The sequence below is a fragment of the Thrips palmi genome, unplaced genomic scaffold (genome assembly GCF_012932325.1).
Source record: "Thrips palmi isolate BJ-2018 unplaced genomic scaffold, TpBJ-2018v1 HiC_scaffold_3, whole genome shotgun sequence".
Taxonomy (NCBI): domain Eukaryota; kingdom Metazoa; phylum Arthropoda; class Insecta; order Thysanoptera; family Thripidae; genus Thrips; species Thrips palmi.
This window is the reverse complement of record NW_023144630.1, coordinates 9,991,387-10,010,927: the sequence shown is the minus strand read 5'-3', so window position 1 is coordinate 10,010,927 and position 19,541 is coordinate 9,991,387. Positions and strand designations below refer to the sequence as shown.

General features: G+C 51.6%; 1 protein-coding gene across 1 annotated transcript; it reads left to right on the top strand.

Annotated features, from left to right (window-relative positions):
• Nucleotides 1-7,234: 7,234 nt before the first annotated feature.
• LOC117648021 (suppressor protein SRP40-like) lies at nucleotides 7,235-7,805 on the top strand. The gene is made up of 2 exons (XM_034390157.1): nucleotides 7,235-7,252; nucleotides 7,326-7,805. The coding sequence occupies exon 2, from the start codon at nucleotides 7,404-7,406 to the stop codon at nucleotides 7,788-7,790; it is 387 nt and encodes a 128-aa protein (XP_034246048.1). The 5' UTR covers nucleotides 7,235-7,252; nucleotides 7,326-7,403; the 3' UTR covers nucleotides 7,791-7,805.
• Nucleotides 7,806-19,541: the final 11,736 nt, after the last annotated feature.

Sequence of the window (19,541 nt, the reverse complement as noted above, 5' to 3'; positions counted from 1 at the left end):
GCGGAATTCAATTTGAACCAATTTACCGCCCGCTGCACTCACCCCCACCCCCTCGAGGGTGTGGATTTCAAGCATGTTCGAATTTCGCGCAAAACAGCGTCAGGGCGTCCCCCGTACCAAGCAATCATATTTTTTTAGCGATTTTTAGCGATAGCGCAAAGTTGGCAGGCCTGTGGCTCGTTCGAATTCACAGTTCAAATTCTGAAACTTTTTTCAGGTGTCCGCTACCCTTAGGCCTACCACTGTACCGAATTTCAAAATTTGAACTGCGATAGGTGAGGAACTGCAGACGTTCGAAAAGTGCGCATTTTGAGCGATCTCTCTAAGTTGGCAGGCCCGTTGCTCGTTTGAATTTGCAGTTAAAATTCTGAAACTTTGTCCAGGTGTTCTCTACCCTAAGGCCTACCATTCTGCCAAATTTCAGAATTTGTACTGCGATAGGGAGAAAGCTGTAGAAAAGTGTGGCTGGCGATTTTTGTGGGTGGCCAACATTAGTCACGTGGGCTACTCTGATTGAGTCTCCGGGTACTCGAGGGCGCATGCGGGACGATTCATGGACGAAGCCGACGCCGACGCGTCCTGAGACCATCTAGAATGAGAAAAACCTGACGCTGTCGGGATGTCCGGTATACGTTCTGAAAATTCCAATATAGGGTTACCCATGGTGTCCGAAGTTGCTCCCGTTGATGGTACGTACTAGGGATTTAAAGCCTGGTAAACTTACCGGTAAGAATGGGTAAAATACCGGTAATTTACGGTAATTTACCCTGCGAAAATCGGTATATTACGGTAATTTTCGACTCAACCTAACCTTCCTGATGTTTTTACAGCAGAAATTTAGTCAGAGTTTTCAAAGGCATTAATATTTGGCAATAAAAGTGTCTCAACCACTTTCATATGCCTTTTAAAACACTCCGCTAGTCTTAAATTCCCTTTGAAAACAAATTATTAACAGTTCATATGCAAAAGTGCACATAAACATAAGATCGAATTTTTCCGTAGTATTTACCGTACTTGTTTTACAAAATATTCCGTGGTCATTTAACAGTAGTTACCGTTCTTCCGTACAGTCCATGCCGTAGGAAGGACCAGATCTGGTCCCAACAAAGGCCTCTTCCAAGAATTGTCCACATCAGGACCTTGAAAAAAGGGGGTCGACCGACTGAAAAATTTTATTGCACCTTTCGATAGATCTCGTCAAGACCTTTTCAACGAGTGGTCGGAAGGGGGGGGGGTCGGAAGGGTCTAGGAGTCCAACTTCAGCAGTTACGTACATCAGGATCTTGAAAAGCGACGGTCGACCGTCTAAAAAAATTATAGCAGTTTTTGATGGGTATTAAAAGTACGGGATTGCCGGGTAAAAAAGTACGGGATTCCCTGTAAAAAAAAGTACGGTGTTATCTGTAGAAAAAAGTACGGTATTGCCTGTAAAAAAAACGACGGTATTTCCTGTTAAGAAAAGCACGGTGAATTCTGGAGTAATCAGTACAGGATTTACCGTGATCTTTTCTCGGGTCTAGGACAATTCGTCCCCGAAAATTTGTCCCCGGACTATTCGTACCCCCCATTTCGACCCGGGACAATAGGTGCCCCACACTGTTCGTCCCCAAGTATAACTGGTCCCTAGACAATTTGCCCCTAAACAATGTTTTTCAGAATTTTCATTTGTTTATTTCAAAACTGAAAAAAGGTGCAGCCAAAGATTTTTATACATTTCCCGTCACGTGGTGGCGGATGGGGCGCAGGTAGGACAGGATGTCGTCCTCCTCGTGCTAAGTGTCGTAGTGACAAATAGACAAACGAATGTGACACACGTCACCGCTTTGTCACATTACTACGGATGTGACACTCAATCAGTTAGAGAACTGTCACATTAATGAGACACACGGTACCCATGGACACATGTCGTGTCACATCCAAACGAATGTGACACCCATGTAATGTGACATTCGTTGTATAGTGACATGCTTAATTTGTCATGTTCCATTGAATGTGACACACCATGATTGTCGGATTATGGCGTGTCACGTTCGTTTGAATGTGAAACGAATGTGACAGTTCACGTGTCACATTAGTTTAGATGTGACACGACATAAATCCAAGAGGTACCATGTGTCACATTCGTATCAATGTCTTGGTCCGGCATGGGGACCGTCCCGGCTGGGACCATTCTAAAAACGGGGACACGTTCGGGGACCAATTTGAATGGGGGACCAATTTTGCCGGGGGCGAATCGTTTGCGGACCCAAAAGTCCTTAGGACGAATTTTTGGGGACGAATTGTCCGGATCCCCTTTTCTCGCAGTGTTGTCGAATATTTATAGGCATGGTTGCTTCTAGGGAGTGTACGTCATCGATGAACCCGTGGATTGGACCTTCCCTAACGTGCCTGTCTTCCCTTACGGTCACTACCTTGCCACCATGACAGGCGGAAGAGTAAACACCAAGATTATCACAATGTGCAATCAAGTTGAAATGCGTATTATTCCGAAGATCCAGTAGTGGTTTCTCGAGGTCCCGCTTCAATGAGGCGTTAATGGTGATGCTAAGTTATGAAATACACTGACTCAAGATTCTGCCATTGACGAGGTTAATTATTTTCCGCTTTTCCGAAACGATTTGGCGAAAGACACGTGAAAACCATCCATTGTCGGCTGAGCGATAGCGAGCCTCGTTACTCCAGTGGGGTTGAAAAGCAGTGAAAAGATTTGTGTGCGTGCGTACGTGTATGTGTGTGCACTACTCCTTCTGAACGGCGCGGCCAATCCGGGTGAAGCAGGCTCCTTGGCTCGCCACACTCCACAATGTCACTGGTTTTCGGACAAAGGGGTGTGAATCCACGAATAAAAATATGTGAGTATGTGATGAAAACCTCCCTGCATCTGAGCCATCACTGTTATTCCACTTGCGATACAGACCACACTTTGTGCGCAATACAAATTTAATCGCACTTTTCTGTGATGATCATTGCAAAAAGGTGTCATGAGCTACAGTATCGCAGAATTTTGCAATGATCATTGCAAAAAACTGTAATGATTCCAGGTTTTGTGTTGTCATGATCGCAGTTTTTGGCCCGTCCCGTTTATTTTTTGTAAAAAAATGACGGAGGGACGGGCATATAGTATGATGCGTGCTGTGCGTCCGTTCGTTCGTTCGTTCGTTCGTCCGTTCGTTCGTCCGAGGACTTCCCCTGGTCCGATCTTGACCAAATTTGGTATGCAGCCTCCTTGGGTGACCCTAAGAACCGCCCGGTGGCAGCAAATCCGATCCGAGCCCCGGGGGCGCTGCTACAGGTGCATCATGGTCTACATGGGGTCAAGGAGGATTTCGGCAACGGATACAGCTAGGAGGGCATGTAGGGGTATTTTTGGAATCGGGGCGACGAGACAAAACCAACGGTGCCAGTTTCAAGCGAATCGGAGAAGTTTGGACCCGGGTTCGAATCCCAGTAGGGTATATTTTGAACATTCTTTTTATTCGAGTTTTTGCATTGTCTCTAATGTTTTTGAGGGCGCTGATGACGAAAATAACATCTATTTTGACCTCAGACTCAGGTTCAAACCCGTCAGGGTTGAACAAATGCGAAATTCGCACATTTGTTAATGTACGGGACGGGCCAAAGTTGCCGATGTATATCGCTACTTTTCCTGTTATTTGCAATAATTCCGATTTTCATTGCAGAAAGTTGCGATGATCATTGCAGAATTTTCTGCGATACGGAAGTCATTGCATCTCAGGAGCAATGATTCGTGGGAATCACATGTTGGATATCATCGCACGTTTTTGTGTTGAAAGTATCACAACTTGGATAACAGTGATGCTAAGTAGACAGGTTCGCAGTGTAGAGAGCTCTGGACCGGAACTTTCACTTTTTTCAACGCATGCTTGGCCAAGCATGCACTTACAAACGCATGCGTGGCCAGGCATGCACTTACAAATGCATATGCGTAGCATGGAGTCATATGGCCCCAAGCATGCAGTTGTAAGTGCATGCTTGGCCAAGCATGCGTTTGTAAGTGTGTATTTGCAAGCATGCATTTGTAAGTGCACGGTAAGTAGACAGTTAGGTTTGCAGTGTAGTCGAAATTTTGTCTTTTTCACTGTCAAACCTTCCTCAACTCGTTGCAAAACCCTACTATTCCGAACGTTTCGTGACGTTAAGGGGGGACCCTGGTGAAAAAATGGCCAAAACTGCCCAAAATAGTTGGCTGAGCGATAGCGAAGCCTGTTACTCCAGTGGGGTTGAAAAATTTTTCCTGTCTGTCTGTCTGTCTGTCTGTCTGTCTGTCTGTCTGTCTGCGTGTGTGTGTACACTACTCCTCCTGAACGGCTCGGCCGATCTGGCTGAGATTTTGCAGGCTTATTAGGTATGTTCTTGGCTCGGCACACGCGAAATTTCACCATCCTAGCTCAACTGGTTCAGTTTTTATAGCCGAAAAACACCTAAAAAACGGCGAAAAATCGAGTTTTCTGCAGGTAGATCACCTCTGTCTTGAAGAAAGGGGGGTCTGGGGGGCGGAGCCCCCCAGCTTCGTCAAGTAAAAAAGTGACAAGGGTCAAGATCGTGTTATCTGTAGATGAAGCAACTCTATCTTGAATTAAGGGGGGTCTGGGGGGCGGAGCCCCCCAGCATGCAACACGTAAGAAGTAACCGACGATGGACAAGCCAATGCCTGCCGAAGGCAGGCTAGCGCCGCAGGCCAAGGTAGGTACGCCAGGCGCGGATTGGAGGAACAGGCCGCGAGACATCGCGAAGCCTGTTACGACAAGACGCGGTCTGGCGTAAACCTACCTTGTATTTTTAAAGTTCATAGACAAAAATGTGTATGGAAGGTTTCAGATTCACCAGGTTGAACACCTTCAAACTATGTAGGTAGTTCCTTCATAATTTGCAAAGAAATAACATTGAGATCAGTTGCAGGGGCGTGTGCAGAACGTTTTACTGGGGGGGGGGGGCTATTGCCTAACTTGCAGGGGAGTGTACCTCAAATTGCCTACCCTCCAGGCGCGCAACACCATTTGCCTGTCTTTAGGGGCTCAAACAGTGATTATTTATTGACGTTTTAGCCTAAACTCAACCGCGCTCAACCACCTGCTGTGTTTGGCAGCAAACTTAGCAACCAAACATCAGTATCTGGCAGTGCAGTTAAGTCTGCAGCGTCAGTAACCCTTCGGTTTGACGAAATAGTCGCCACCACTCTGAACAGATAAACATTGTTCTCTCTAGGCCTGCACGGACCGGACCCCCCCCCCCCTATTAACCAAAACTCCTCGGATCTGGACGTTTCGTAAGGGGGTCTCGGATCGAACTGGGGGGGGGGCTGAGCCCCCCTTGAGCCCCCCCGAAGACACGCCCCTGATCAGTTGTCGATGGCTTATACGCTCAACTTCCCAGCTTTGCTCAGTCGACAAAAAATTTTGTCGTAGAAAGACTTTCTGCGTTCCTGGTTGACACCTACATAGTCGTCTTGCATGGACTCTATTCATTGATGACTTTTCGACAAATTTTAGTGACGGTATCTTGATATCAGCCCTACATTTTTGGCTGAGCGATAGCGAAGCCTGTTACTCCAGTGTGGTTGGAAAGTTTTGTCTGTCTGTGTCTGTGTGTGTGTACACTACTCCTCCTGAACGGCTCGGCCGATCTGGCTGAGATTTTGCAGGCTTATAAGGTATGTTCTTGGCTCGGCGCACGCGAAATTTCGCCATCCTAGCTCAACTGGTTCAGTTTTTATAGCCGAAAAACACGGCGAAAAATCGAGTTTTCTGCAGGCAGATCAGTAGTATAGTGTACTCCACGGTATACGGAGGGTACTTCAAAGTATCCCGGGTACAAATGTGGTGGGGGTAAACCCCGCGAAAAAAGCAACCCTGGCTCCCCGGCGCTGCGCGGCCCGGCCTAGCCCCGGCCCGGCCCGCCTCGCGCCGCGTTAAGCCACGCCGCGACCGGCCTAGGGAACTCTCCGAATAAAGATCACTCACCCTAGCTCATGTGGACGACGAGCGATGGGAAGGAGCTGCCGACCGGCCTTATCCACCGAAGAAAGGTGACGTTCAGCCCCAGTGAGCGAAACGTAGTCATCTCCTCAGTGACAAACGCGCCAACAGCATCACCACTCTGCAACTCCGCGTGCCGCGTCACAACAACCTGCGGCTGGCCCGGCTCAACTCGTCGCGTCGTCACCGCGGCCTCAAACGAACTACGCGATACCTCACGCACCTCGAGCTCCACGGTCAGCGGCATCTCGAGCGCAACTGAGGGCCCGCTGGAAGGGCCGCACCCGCTATCGCCTTACGGCCGTGAGCGGGCTGTCGCAAACTGCCAAATAAAACGATGCGAATCGCCAGCCCACCGGCCCCACTGACACCACGAGCCGCTGCGGCAGTGTGAAAGCAATGCAACAGGGAAATCCATAAGCTTGTCCACGGCCGGCTGCATGCCGCGCTGTTAACAACACCGCCAAAGCCTCGTGCCGACACCTGCCGTCCGTCAAACCTATTGAAAGCATGCCTCATCGCGAATGTCAAATGAAACAGCGCGATCGCATCGGCGGCCCGCTATGTTCAACTCCAGAATGGTGACATTTGGGCACTGGCGGCGGGGTGTGCGGGTGGTGCGAAAAGCAGTGCGACAGGGAAATCCATAAGTTTGTCCGCGGCGCCTGCATGCCGCCCTGTTAACAACACCGCCAAAGACTCATGCCGACACCTGCCATCCGTCAAACCTATTGAAAGCATGCCTCATCGCGAAATGTCAAATGAAACACCGCGATCGCATCGGCGGCCCTCTGACATGACACGTGAAATCGGCACGACGCTGGTGGGGGTTCTCTCTTCTCTATTTTCTACTTAAGACTGGCGAGGCAAAGTCGCAGTTGTGTCCGGCACCTCGAGCAGTGCGAACCTCAGCACCCTCACCGTCGGCTAGTCTTGCCCCGCGCCGCGTAGTGTAGCCCAGTGCGAGCCAGTGTGACCAAGTGTGACTTCAGTGTTCCCCAGTGTGACTACACTCCAAATCCAGGGTGTCTAGAAACTATACGCCTTAGGCGTATGCCACAGAAATGGAACTGCCTTAAGGCGCCTTGATTCTACACGCCAAAGGCGTATACCCCATTGAGCACCTTTTGCAGATAGAAGTTAGCATGTGAGCACCATTGGTCGAAGGAAAGGTGCGTGCATTGTACACACCCTGGATCATAGGCACTGAGCTCAACAGGACTCAAGGTGCGTAGAATGGCACAAGGCATGACCAGGTTGGTGTTATTTCCTTGTTTCTCCTGGTCTTTGTCTCTTATCTGTACTTATGTATGCTTTGGTATGTTTCAGTTATCTAAGTCAACACTGTGGCGAAGAGGTTCTTATGGGCAGCAAATTGGTGCAGATCCAGAATGTGAGAATGAGACAATGGATCCTGAATGTGAGAATGAGACAACGGATCCTGAATGTGAGAATGAGACAATTCAGTCTCATTGTCAAGCTCAACACGAAGACCTGGATCAGCATGTAGAAGACAACAAGAACAACGCCCCCTCAGAGTCATCTCACTCCGAACGCAGTGATGTGGATACAACTTCCAGCAGTGTTTTGACAGACTCTGATAGTGAGCATGTTGAAAGTGATGATAGTGATCAATTAGAGAGTGAAAGTGAGAGTGAAAGTAGTCATGAGAGTGAAAGTAGCGACAACAATGATTTCTCTGAGTCTGGCAGTGACGATGAATATGAAGTGTATGCTGGGTGTGAATTTAGTGTTGATGAGGCTGTACTTGATTCATTAAACGGCGAATATTGATAACCGAGAAACCAAAAAAAGACTGTCAGATCATCTCAAAGTATTTTTTAAATATCTACCAAAGAACAATAACATGCCAAAAAATTTAACTCAGTTACTAAATTATGTTGAACAACTTGTGCCACCATTCAAAGAGATCTCTTACCCTTATTGTGCCAATTGTTTTTTACTACTTGACAATGAAGGTGCTTGTGAAGCATGTGGTGGTGCTGATAGACATTATTTTTACATGTATTCTTTAGTTGAGCAAATTAAGTACTTGTTTGAAGAACGCAAATTATATGAAGTTTTAGAAAAGAATGAAAATAGACAATCAACTGATGGAGTGATACGAGATATCATTGATGGTTCTCAGTACCTAAAAGTGAAATTAACCGATAAGTACAGCATCACTTTGCTTCTTAATGCAGATGGGGTGGCTATTTCAGGGTCTTCCAAGACAAAACTGTGGCCTGTAATGGGGGTAATTTGTGAGGTCCCTCCTCACTTGAGGAAGAAGTATATGATTGTATGAGGAATTTGGTGTGACACTGTTGATGCACCAATCAATACACTATTTCAACCTGTTGTGAACACTTTAATTGACATAGATAAAATTGGTGGAGTGCAGTGGACTCATCCTGTTTCTCAGATTGTGCATCGGTCAAGTGTTACAGCACCTGTAATTTGTGCTGATGCTCCTGCAAGAGATAAACTTCAGAATATCATTGGGCACTGTGGTAATCAGGGATGTAACACATGTGAGCAACATATGGATTTAATACCTCTCTCCGCTCAGGAAAAGAGAGTGAAAGCTGCTGGAGCTAAAGTAAAGCGCAAGAGAGGTTACTTTTACAAAGATGTGCCAGCTAAGCTAAGATCAGACACATCCATGCGTCAACAAGCTAAGCAGGCTTTCCGTTCAAAGAAATGTGTTCAGGGTGTGAAAGGACCCACTATCATTTCATGCATTCCTAGGTTAGACTTATCAAAATGTGTTTATGCAGAGTACATGCATGGAGTATGTTTAGGTGTAGCAAAGCATTTCCTCACTCTGTGGTTGACAGTTAAAGGTCCATGGAATGTGCCAGACCGCGTCTTGTCGTAACAGGCTTCGCGATGTCTCGCTGCCTGTTCCTCCAATCCACGCCTGGCGTACCTACCTTGGCCTGCGGCGCTAGCCTGCCTGCGGCAGGCAATGGCTTGTCCGTTGTCGGTTATTTTTTAACTTGTTGAATGCTGGGGGGCTCCGCCCCCCAGACCCCCCTACATTCTAAATAGAGTTGTTTTATCTACAGATAACACGATCTTGACCCTTGTCACTTTTTAACTTGCCAAGGCTGGGGGGCTCCGCCCCCCAGACCCCCCTTTCTCCAAGACAGAAGTGGTCTACCTGCAGAGATCTCTATTTTTCGCCGTTTTTTAGGTGTTTTTCGCCTATAAAAACTGAACCAGTTGAGCTAGGATGGTGAAATTTCGCGTGTGCCGAGCCAAGGACATACCCAAGAAGTGTGCAAAATCTCACCAAAATCGGCCGAGCCGTTCAGGAGGAGTAGTGCGAACAGACAGACAGACAGACAGACCGACAGACAGACAAAACTTTTCAACCCCACTGGAGTAACAGGCTTCGCTATCGCTCAGCCAATAACAGGAAAAGTAGCGATATACATCGGCTACTTGGGCCCGTCCCGTACATTAAGAAACGTACGAATTTGGCCTATGTTTGACCCTGACGGGAATTAAGCCTGAGTCTGGGGTTAAAACAAGGTAGGTTTACGCCAGACCGCGTCTTAGACCGGGAAAGATTGCTGATAATTGCATGTCGAGAGGCGATTTGTGCTACAAACTGGCAACAGGCGGTTCTAGACTAATTCGACCCCGCTGAAAACGATGCGCCCTGTTGCCAAGCTCGATTTTTGAATTTAAGCCCCTAAATTCAAGATGGCGTCCAAAATGGCCGCCACAAAGCTTGTTTTTCTAAAATATCGAGGTACGCACAAGTGTCGCTGTATTATTTTTACAGTTTAGGGGTAAAATAATATAAGGTACATATTGTGAAACCATTTCCAACCATCTGCACATTTTTCAGGGGCCCAAATGCCTAGATGGCGTACGAAAACGTCAAAATACACCAAATATCCGTGTTTTGAAACGGTTTTCTCCTCCTTTTGCTCGTGATTCACGTCCAATGGCAGTTCTTTTCAATTCTCGTAAATTTCCACGCTTTGGGAATATAAGTGGTCTAATGTGGAAGGGTTTAGTTGCTAAGATGGCGTCCGAAAACGTCCATAAGTACGAAATATTGCTGTTTTCCCGGGTCATTTGCCTCATTTCGTTCGGGTTTCGTGTTCGATGTCAGTACTCATTACCCTTTGTACATAGTAAATGGCAGTTCTTGTCAATCTTCGTAAATTTCCACCTTGTAAGTATAACTATACTGGAGTAGGGACTAGGACGGCCCTGGACGCCGACTCGCGACCTGGCGAAGCTAACTCCTCCGCCAATTTGCAATAAATCTGGAATCCGAACTCACCGATGGCTTCCCCAAGGTCCGGGTTGCCCCACTTGTCCTACCATTTATTTGTCCTACCATTTTTTAAATAATATAAAAATTATTTTAAATAGTGTCTTAAAAATAATCATTTCAATTGTCCTACCATTTTTTTAGTCTTGATGTTCGTTTGTCCTACCTGGGTGCATGATTAAAATAATTCAACTAAAAAAAATCGACTAAAAAAAGTTGACTAAAAAAAGTCGACTGAAAAAAGTCGACTAAAAAAAGTCGACTAACATCCGAAAAATGTAATGTTAGGGGGCGGACTAAATAGATGGAGAGGCGAGACGGAAGTGGGCAAGGGGGAGGAGTGGAAAGGGATAAACTGATGGAGAATGCCGGTCAGAGAAACTAGAAAGTGGGGAATCAGAGAGAATGATTCAGGTGAGAGAGAGAGAGAGGGAGGGGGAGAGGGAGAGAGAGAGAGAGAGAGAGAGAGAGAGAGAGAGAGGGGGGGGGGGGGGGAGCGCAACGCTTCTGGAACCCGCGAACAGCGCACTGAGTAGCCTAGTACGTTTCTTTGAAATGTTCAAGGTTTTGAACTACCATCCTTGTAGTGCACGCTGAAAACCTTTCGAAGTATTTTGAGCATACCTAATACAAACTAATGTACTTTGTTACACGAAGAAATAGTTCGTAAATTCCGAAGTTTTCCTTTGAAAGCTTATGTATGCTTATGTATGTATGCAAGACACCTCGCTCGTCGGGGGGCTAGCTGACTACCATGCCCGCGATTTATTACGCTCAACTCCGGGCGCATCTCTGTAGCGCCTGCTGACATCGGGGTAGGCAATTCAACGAGCACGGCAGCGCGCGGCTGCCTACCCAACAGGCGCGAACATGTCAAGCAAGACCGCAGTTGATGGGTTGCAATTTGCGGCCCAGCACCGCCATGTCTCCAATTGCAAAATGTGACAGGCCGTTCGAACAAAGGGCTTGCGGACGGGCTCTCATCGTGCTTGCAGCGGGCATGCATCGTGCCCTGGCGCCGTGCACTCCGTGAGCAACCATCTACTAAATGGCACCAGAATGTGGCTGAGAGTCTGTTGCGTCGTGGTCGGGGTCGGGACTGCACCCTCGCGTGTTAGATTACTGCGCTGCCCTTGCCACTTGGCGATTTTGCGTTTTGCATTCTGCTTGCACGCTTGGAGCTCTGGACGTCTGGAAGAGCCTCTCCCCGGCGGCACTTCTGCCCTCCGGCGGCCCAGTAGCCTCGCTAGGTGATTGTTTATCGTCGCTTTTCTGCACTGCAGCCCGCCTCGGCAGAGTGCGTGAAGCCGGCCGGTTGCGCGTTCCCCGCGCCTCACCGCGCTGCCCGCCTTCGTGCAATGCGCCGTGCTGGCCTCGTGCTCTGCCCGCCTCGGCAGAGTGCGTGAACCCGGGCCCGGGTTTGCGCTTTCCCCCGCGCCTCACCGCGCTGCCCGCCTTCGTGCAATGCGCCGTGCTGGCCTCGTGCTCTGCCCGCCTCGGCAGAGTGCGTGAAGCCGGCCGGTTGCGCGTTCCCCGCGCCTCACCGCGCTGCCCGCCTTCGTGCAATGCGCCGTGCTGGCCTCGTGCTCTGCCCGCCTCGGCAGAGTGCGTGAAGCCGGCCGGTTGCGCGTTCCCCGCGCCTCACCGCGCTGCCCGCCTTCGTGCAATGCGCCGTGCTGGCCTCGTGCTCTGCCCGCCTCGGCAGAGTGCGTGAACCCGGGCCCGGGTTGCGCTTTCCCCCCGCGCCTCACCGCGCTGCCCGCCTTCGTGCAATGCGCCGTGCTGGCCTCGTGCTCTGCCCGCCTCGGCAGAGTGCGTGAAGCCCCCGGGTTGCGCGTTCCCCGCGCCTCACCGCGCTGCCCGCCTTCGTGCAATGCGCCGTGCTGGCCTCGTGCTCTGCCCGCCTCGGCAGAGTGCGTGAAGCCGGCCGGTTGCGCGTTCCCCGCGCCTCACCGCGCTGCCCGCCTTCGTGCAATGCGCCGTGCTGGCCTCGTGCTCTGCCCGCCTCGGCAGAGTGCGTGAAGCCGGCCGGTTGCGCGTTCCCCGCGCCTCACCGCGCTGCCCGCCTTCGTGCAATGCGCCGTGCTGGCCTCGTGCTCGGGGGCGCCTTGATTCCTCCACAAGAAATCGCTCCAAAGTGGTTTGGACGAAAAGTCTGACGTCAACAAGAGTACGTCCAAAATTTTGGAGCAGTTTTGCGCGTACCAGTAAACACGTCCACAACTTGGAGGTGTCTTGCATTGTGTCTCTTGATGCGGGAAACACATCCACGGCTCTACACGAAATTCTATCCACGCACTGTTGGTTGTGGAGGCAAATAACATGTGTACGCCCGGTCCGAAAACTCATCCACGGTACCTTAGCGATTTTACCTCCAAAGTCGCAGGGTGCGTTGCCCAATACCCTTACTGGTCGCCTCCAGTACTTCTACTAGAAACACGTCTAAAGATGATTAGAGGAAAATATGCCTCTACGGCATTTTACCTTTTTAGCCGTTGCCTAGGAGGGTGCACAGGCTAGGTTAGGAGCGGTGGCCCGCGAGGCCGTGAGGTAGGAGGGCGTGTTCGGCGGCCTGCAGGCGGCCGCCGCGCCTCGCCCCACGGCGCTCCAGGACCTGAACAAAGCCGTTGTCCAGGAGGGGCCGCACAGCCCTCTGCGGGGAGCCACGGCGTTGCTGCACAGCGGTGCACGGCGCTATGCGCGGCCGCGCTGAGCTCCCTGAGGTCGCCAAGTCGGGCAAGGACCGGGGTCCAGAGGCCATGGCGTCGTCGGCGTCGTTGCAGGGAACCAATACGATACGCTCCCGGACGCGCGACGGAAGCAGTGGCGCTCCGTCCGCCGTGGCCGCGGCCGCAGACAGGTGGTGGGTGGCCGGGTCGCGGATTTAGGGAAGTCCCTTGACCAACAGACGTGACACGCGCTCCGTGTCCGCCGTTCGCTAATGTAAAGCACGCAGTAAACGACCGTCTAGAGTAGCCTCTTTTGCCGAGGCCACGGTCGACGTGCTGTGGCCCCGCCGCCCGAAGGGACCGACGCCTGCACGCAGTGGCGGATCCAGAGGCGGCCTATGGGGGGCAAAGTCGCACTTTTTGCCTACTTACAGGTGCAAAGTAGCACTTTTTGCCTACCTTCCAGGTGGCTATCTAGGGGCTGGGGGGGGGGGGGAAACCCCCATTCTCCCCCCCCCCCCCCCCTGTATCCGCGCCTGCCTGCACGCCGAAGTGGCCGTTCAGGCCGTGCTCGAGTAGACTCCTCTGTCGGTCGAGGCCACGGCCGGAGCCACCTTGCGGCGCGCCGACGACGTGGCCGTGCAGGCCGCGCCAGAGGAGGGCGAACGATTGCGTGCTGCGCCACGCGCAATCCCCAGCACCAGGTGCCCTGCTCTGTGGTCACCCCGCCGACTCCGGTCGTACGATGGATCGTGTCGGGCAAAGTGGATTCCACTTCGGTGGGTCGAAGTGATGATACAAATTATGTTTTGAATGCCCGATCCCCCGATACGATGGACCTTATCAGGCTACGATGGACTGTATCAGGCAAAGAGAAAACTTGACCACATCGCCTAAGAAGCGATGTAAGAAACACAAGTCCCAGTATGCTCCGCAGTTGAAGCGACGCCCCGCCGGACTCATCCTGCTCCGTCACACGGACCGCGCAAGGCGTTGTCGGGAGGAATTGGGGAAGTCCAGCCGCATCGCAAGTTCGCCCCGACATCAGCTCGGCGCTTTGGCGCTAGAGCAGTGGACCGTCATCGCCAACCACGTTGGCGGCGAGGTGTTGTGGTCTGATCCTGCGGCATGCATGCGTGCGTGCGCTGCGCGCTGCGCACTTTATTGCTGCAGTCTCGGGATGATAGTGTTGTTAATACAGCTCACCTCTTTCCTTGTGTATTTTTGTATCAATGAACCAGTAGCAGGTGAGAGCGATGCGCACAATGCTGCTCATGCACTGCAAGGAAAAGTGTGAATAGTACAACAAAAGTTAAACAAAAACTGTACAAAAAAATCACAACGGGGATTGTAGAAAGTACAACGAGAATTGTACAAACCACATCGAGGCCTGGACTGCACAGCACTCGTCATACCGGTTCCATTGTACTTTGTACAACAATTGTTTTACTTTGAAAGTACAATACATTCCTGTTAAAAAAAACTGCCAGGAATTTGCGTACTTTTGTTGTGGTCTTTTTCTTGCAGTGTGTGCAGGATGGGCTCGCTTCGGAGTTGTGGTTCGTCCGTATGGTCTCGTAATCGCGGTTGGGTACGGGTACGGGTACTCCTCTCCCCGCGCATCCGCGTTCAAGCCCCTGGGCTGCAAGACAGCCTTCTGATGCACCGGAGGCCTGCTTGTGCCTCGGGGGCTCGCGGTGCGTCAGTGGGAGCAGGAGTGCAGGTGAGTTCCGCCCTGGCAAAACGACTGTTTGAGTTCGCACGCATTCGACCCGCCCCTGCAGGCGCCACTATGCTTTTTGCGCTATGCACCTTCCGTGGTGCTGAACACAGGACGTTGAACCTTACGTCGGGTCTGCATGTGGCATGCACCCTCAATGCACCGGGTGCATTGGGTGCACTGCTGCTGCGGGCCCGCGAGGGAAGCCTGGGTATGGGGTACACCGGCTACTCTCTAAGGACGGTCTCTGAGCCGCGGACTGTAGAATGAACATACTCTGCAGTCCGCGGCTCGCATCCCGTGCAAAGAGAAATTGGGTTTATCGCCCTGCCTGCTTGCAGCCCCGCTGAGGCTTCGCACCGTTGTTTCTCTTTCGCACTGCTTCTTCGCACTCGATGTTTTACCGCGATGCTTTCAGAACCCTGTATACTGTTTCAGAGGACGGCGCGTGCACTGCCCGGTACTTGCCACCAGCTTGTCAGTGTGAATCGACCGTAGCGCCGGAAGGGAAGTCCAGAGAGCGGCCCCGGATTTGGAGCCAGTCGCAGTCTTGGTCTGATCCCCAGAGCGTGGCCAGTCCAGCGACCGCACCAGCGACTCGTAGGTATCGGCGTTCGACATTCGTTCCGTTGACTCCCCTACGTCCCTTGCTTTGCTGCTAAGCAAATCAGGCTGCGCGCCCGAAAGCGCCCGAGAGGTAGGCAATCTTTGCGGCGCGCTCGGTAGGGCCAACGAGGTAGGCAACCATTCCGACTCGGTCGTGTCAGGCAGCGTCACCAAACTTATCGGCTTACAGTCTCGCCACTTTTTCTCGCTTTCGACTGCACTCGACTCCACTTTGGAACGGATTTACTCCTCTCCCCCACAACCACTCGTTCGTTTCAGTTCGTATTCGCGCCCCCCTATCGTGACATTTCTGCGATGCTTTTCACAACCTGTCTGTTGCAGGTGACATTTTTACAGAGCTCTGGCGGTACTACATGAACAGACACCTCCGGTCCGACACACTATCACGAGATATTCGTCGTCAGTTCGCCAACCACTCCGCAATGCGTGCCGAGGCGCCGGCGCTGCGGGAAAGCCTCCAGCGCCCTGCAAGGTAGGCAACCCTTCGCACTCCTCTGAGGTAGCGTCCGCCGCGCGCTCTATCTTTTCTGTAGTGGCCGCTTGTAGAACTACGTCGGCGGACGGAACGCCCTCAGCGCGCTCTAGTCTCTGTGGCGGACACTTGTGCAACTAACAACAACAACCCCGAGCAGCCGAAGTGAAGGAAGAAAGTTTTTAATAATTGATAACGAAAATGCCGTTTGAACGAGTCGCCGGCAGCTACTTTGCCACTGCGCCTTGTTGAGTTCGTGTTGCTAGTTCAGCCGTTCTGCCGTTCTGCCTTTCAATCGTTCAGCTTAATAGTCTGATACTTCGTTGAAACAAATATCCATCTTAGGTTAGGTTCATTCATGGTGAATTTTTCACTGTTCTGGCAATGTAAATTTTTGTACTTTTGATTGTTTGATCTTCATAATCCTAGTTCAAGCTATAGCCGCTTCAATTACCTTCATTTTGGCGCAAACGGGGTTGAGATATCTTCATTTTTGCGGACTGAGGGATGCCCGCCAGTTCGACTTTTGACGAAAATTTGATTGGGCGCTGCTCCGCTCCCTGTCGTCCGATCGACGCCATTCTGGGCTTAAAATGCTTCTGTTTTAAAGGCCTTGACACATGAAAAGTTTGAACAACGCACAACAACGCGTATGGAAGCAATCACACAACTCAGTTTTGGGCCATTTTCAGTGTATTGCCCCCTTAATATTTAACCCAGGTTTTCTTTTCCCTAAGGCCTGTAAACCTGCCAAATTTCAGAATTTGAACTGCGATAGGGAGGAAGCTGCAGAAAAGTGGCTGGATTCTTTTTTGTGGGTGGTCAACCCTTGTTCACGGTGCTTGGCTACCTTCCAACGACGTTGCACAGGCAACGGGCACAGCATCTTAGAGGCAATGCGCGCAGAACGGTTGACGCAACGAAGCGTGTCACGGTGGGCCGTATCTGCATTCCACAGTTGCCTACACGGTGCTTGGCTACCTTTTTGCGCGCAGCGCAGCGACATTGAGGCAACGGGCGCAGGACAGTTGACGCAACGAAGCGTGTCAAGGTAGCCCGTACCAGCTTTGGACGCTTGCCATCAGGGTGCCTAATGACATTGCAGCCACGAAGCACAACAACGTTGAGGCAACGGGCGCAGGACGGTTGACGCAACGAAGCCCGCCGAGGTACGCCGTACTAGCATTTAGCGGTTGCCAGCAGGGCACCTGGTGACATTGCAGCGACGTAGCACAGCAACGTAGAGGCAACCGGCGCCGGACGGTTGACATTACGAGGCCTGCCGAGGTAGGCCGTACCTGCTTTTGGCGGTTGCCATCAGGGCACCTGGTAATATTACAGCGACGTAGCACAGCAACGTTGAGGCAACCTGGGCAGCACAGCTGACGCAACGAAACGTGTCGAGGTAGGCCGTACCAGCTTTTAGCAGTTGCCATCAGGGTGCCTGGTGACATTGCAGCAACGTAGCAAAGCAACGTAGCGGCAACGGGCGGTGGACGATTGACATAACGATGCCTGCCGAGGTAGGCCGTAGCTGCTTCCAACGGTTGCCATCAGGGCGCCTGGCTATGTTGCAGCCACGAAGCACAGCAACGTAGAGGCAACCGGTGTCGGATGGTTGATGTTACAAAAACCTGCCGAGGTAGACCGTACCTGCTTTTGGCGGTTGCCATCAGGGCGCCTGGTAACATTGCAGCGACCTAGCACCGAAAACGTAGGGGCAACCGGCGCTGGACGGTTGGCGTTACGAAGCCTGCCGAGGTAGGCCGTACCTGCTTTAAGCGGTTGCCATCAGGGTGCCTGGTGACATTGCAGCAACGTAGCAAAGCAACGTGGAGGCAACGGGCGGAGGACGGTTGACGCTACGAAGCCGGCCGAGGTAGGCCGTACCTGCTTTTAGCGGTTGCCATCAGGGTGCCTGGTGACATTGCAGCAACGTAGCAAAGCAACGGGCGGAGGCCGGTTGACGCTACGAAGCCAGCCGAGGTAGGCCGTACCTGCTTTTAGCGGTTGCCATCGGGGTGCCTGGTGACATTGCAGCAACGTAGCAAAGCAACGTAGAGGCAACGGGCGGAGGACGGTTGACGCTACGAAGCCGGCCGAGGTAGGCCGTACTTGCATTCCACGGTTGCTATGGCTACCTCGTGGCCACGTAGCAAAGCTACGTAGAGGAAACCGGCCCAGGACGGTTGGCTGAACGTTGCATGTCACTGCTGGATCGCTATTTATTTCGACGTGGACGTACGTGTCACCGCGACATCGATTCGACGTGGCGCGGTTGCGTTGGTGCTACTACGAGCATGTGGTTAGCCCAACATGGCTTGTCACTGCTGCATCGCCTTTTATTTTGACGTGCACTTACGTGTCAGCGCGACGTCGATTCGACGAAGCGCGGCTACGTTGGTGCAACTACGGGAATATGGTTGGCTTATCGTAGTTCACCGGCGTGACATGCCCTTCTTTTTAAAGGGCGTGGCTGTCACGTTGATATGACGTAGCGAGGCGGCGCTGAGGCAACCAATCGAGGGCAACCGCCGCAACGTTGATGCTAAGTCGTTGACGAAGCCACGCAGCTCCGAAGACTGAACCTCTACCTAAAAGGATAGTCCTTGTAGAACGGTTGGCTTTCTACAAGCACCACAAGTGACATAGACTCTACGACGCCAGACAACGAAAACGGCCCGTAACGAAGGCCAACGTAAAACACGTTGTGACAACGTAATTTCCTGAAATCATGCCCGTCGGGGAGGGGAAGTGGTGCGGTGCGAGGGCAGAGCGCAGAGCGACGCCGGCCGCCGGGTTCGGGTAGCGCAGTGACCGGGGGAGGGGAGGGGAGCGAAGACCACAACAATCACGCCCAACAACAACAGCAGCCATCGGCGGGGCCGGCGACTGGCTGGGCTGTCTGCTGGCTCGCGCGGCGCGGCTCGCTGAAGCAGTGCTCGAACCAAAGCCGGGCACTGGCACTGGACACTTACATACCCTACCCTACAATGTACAATAAATGATAGCGTTTTCCGTACTCCTATTGCGTTTTAGCGTTTTCCGTAGTTCTATTTGTATTTAAAGATAAAGCTATTGATGTCTCGATGTCTTTCGATTCGTACCACGTTTGATTTCTCAGTGTTCTCTGTTCTCTTTCTCCTTTGTTCCCTTCTCTCTCTCTCTCTCTCTCTCTCTCTCTCTCTCTCTCTCTCTCTCTCTCTCTCTCTCCCTCCTCTCTCTTTCTCTTCCTTTCTTCCCTCCTTTTCCTCCCTCTCCTCTCCCTTCCCCCTTTTTTCCCATTGCGGCTGACGCTGAGGGGGGGGCAAAACACCTGTTGCCCCCCCTTTAAATCCGCCCTTGTTGGGGATTCGATTCGACCCAAAACCGCTTCCCAACCATTTTTTTAAGTGTTAGGCTTGATTTGCGCCGAATATCTTTCCCCGTTCCCTCTCAGGTTACGTGATGTCGCGAACTTGTACGAGTGACATAACCTCATAACCTCTCTCTCTCTCTGTTTGCAGTTTGTTATTCCTTTTCAACCACTAACATGGATGAGTGTGAAGAACTTCTGCCTATCGATGATAGTGTGTGGGAAGAAATTGAGAATGATTTCCACAATAACAGCGAGGCTATGTTGGATGATAGTTTTTCGGCGGTCGTGCCGGAGGGAACGGTACCAGTTTCCAATGTAGTGTCATCTACTCCTGTTGCAACAAGAAGTCGAGGACGAAGTGCCCGTGCGCCCCCGCCCGTAAAGTCAGACCATCTACACCAA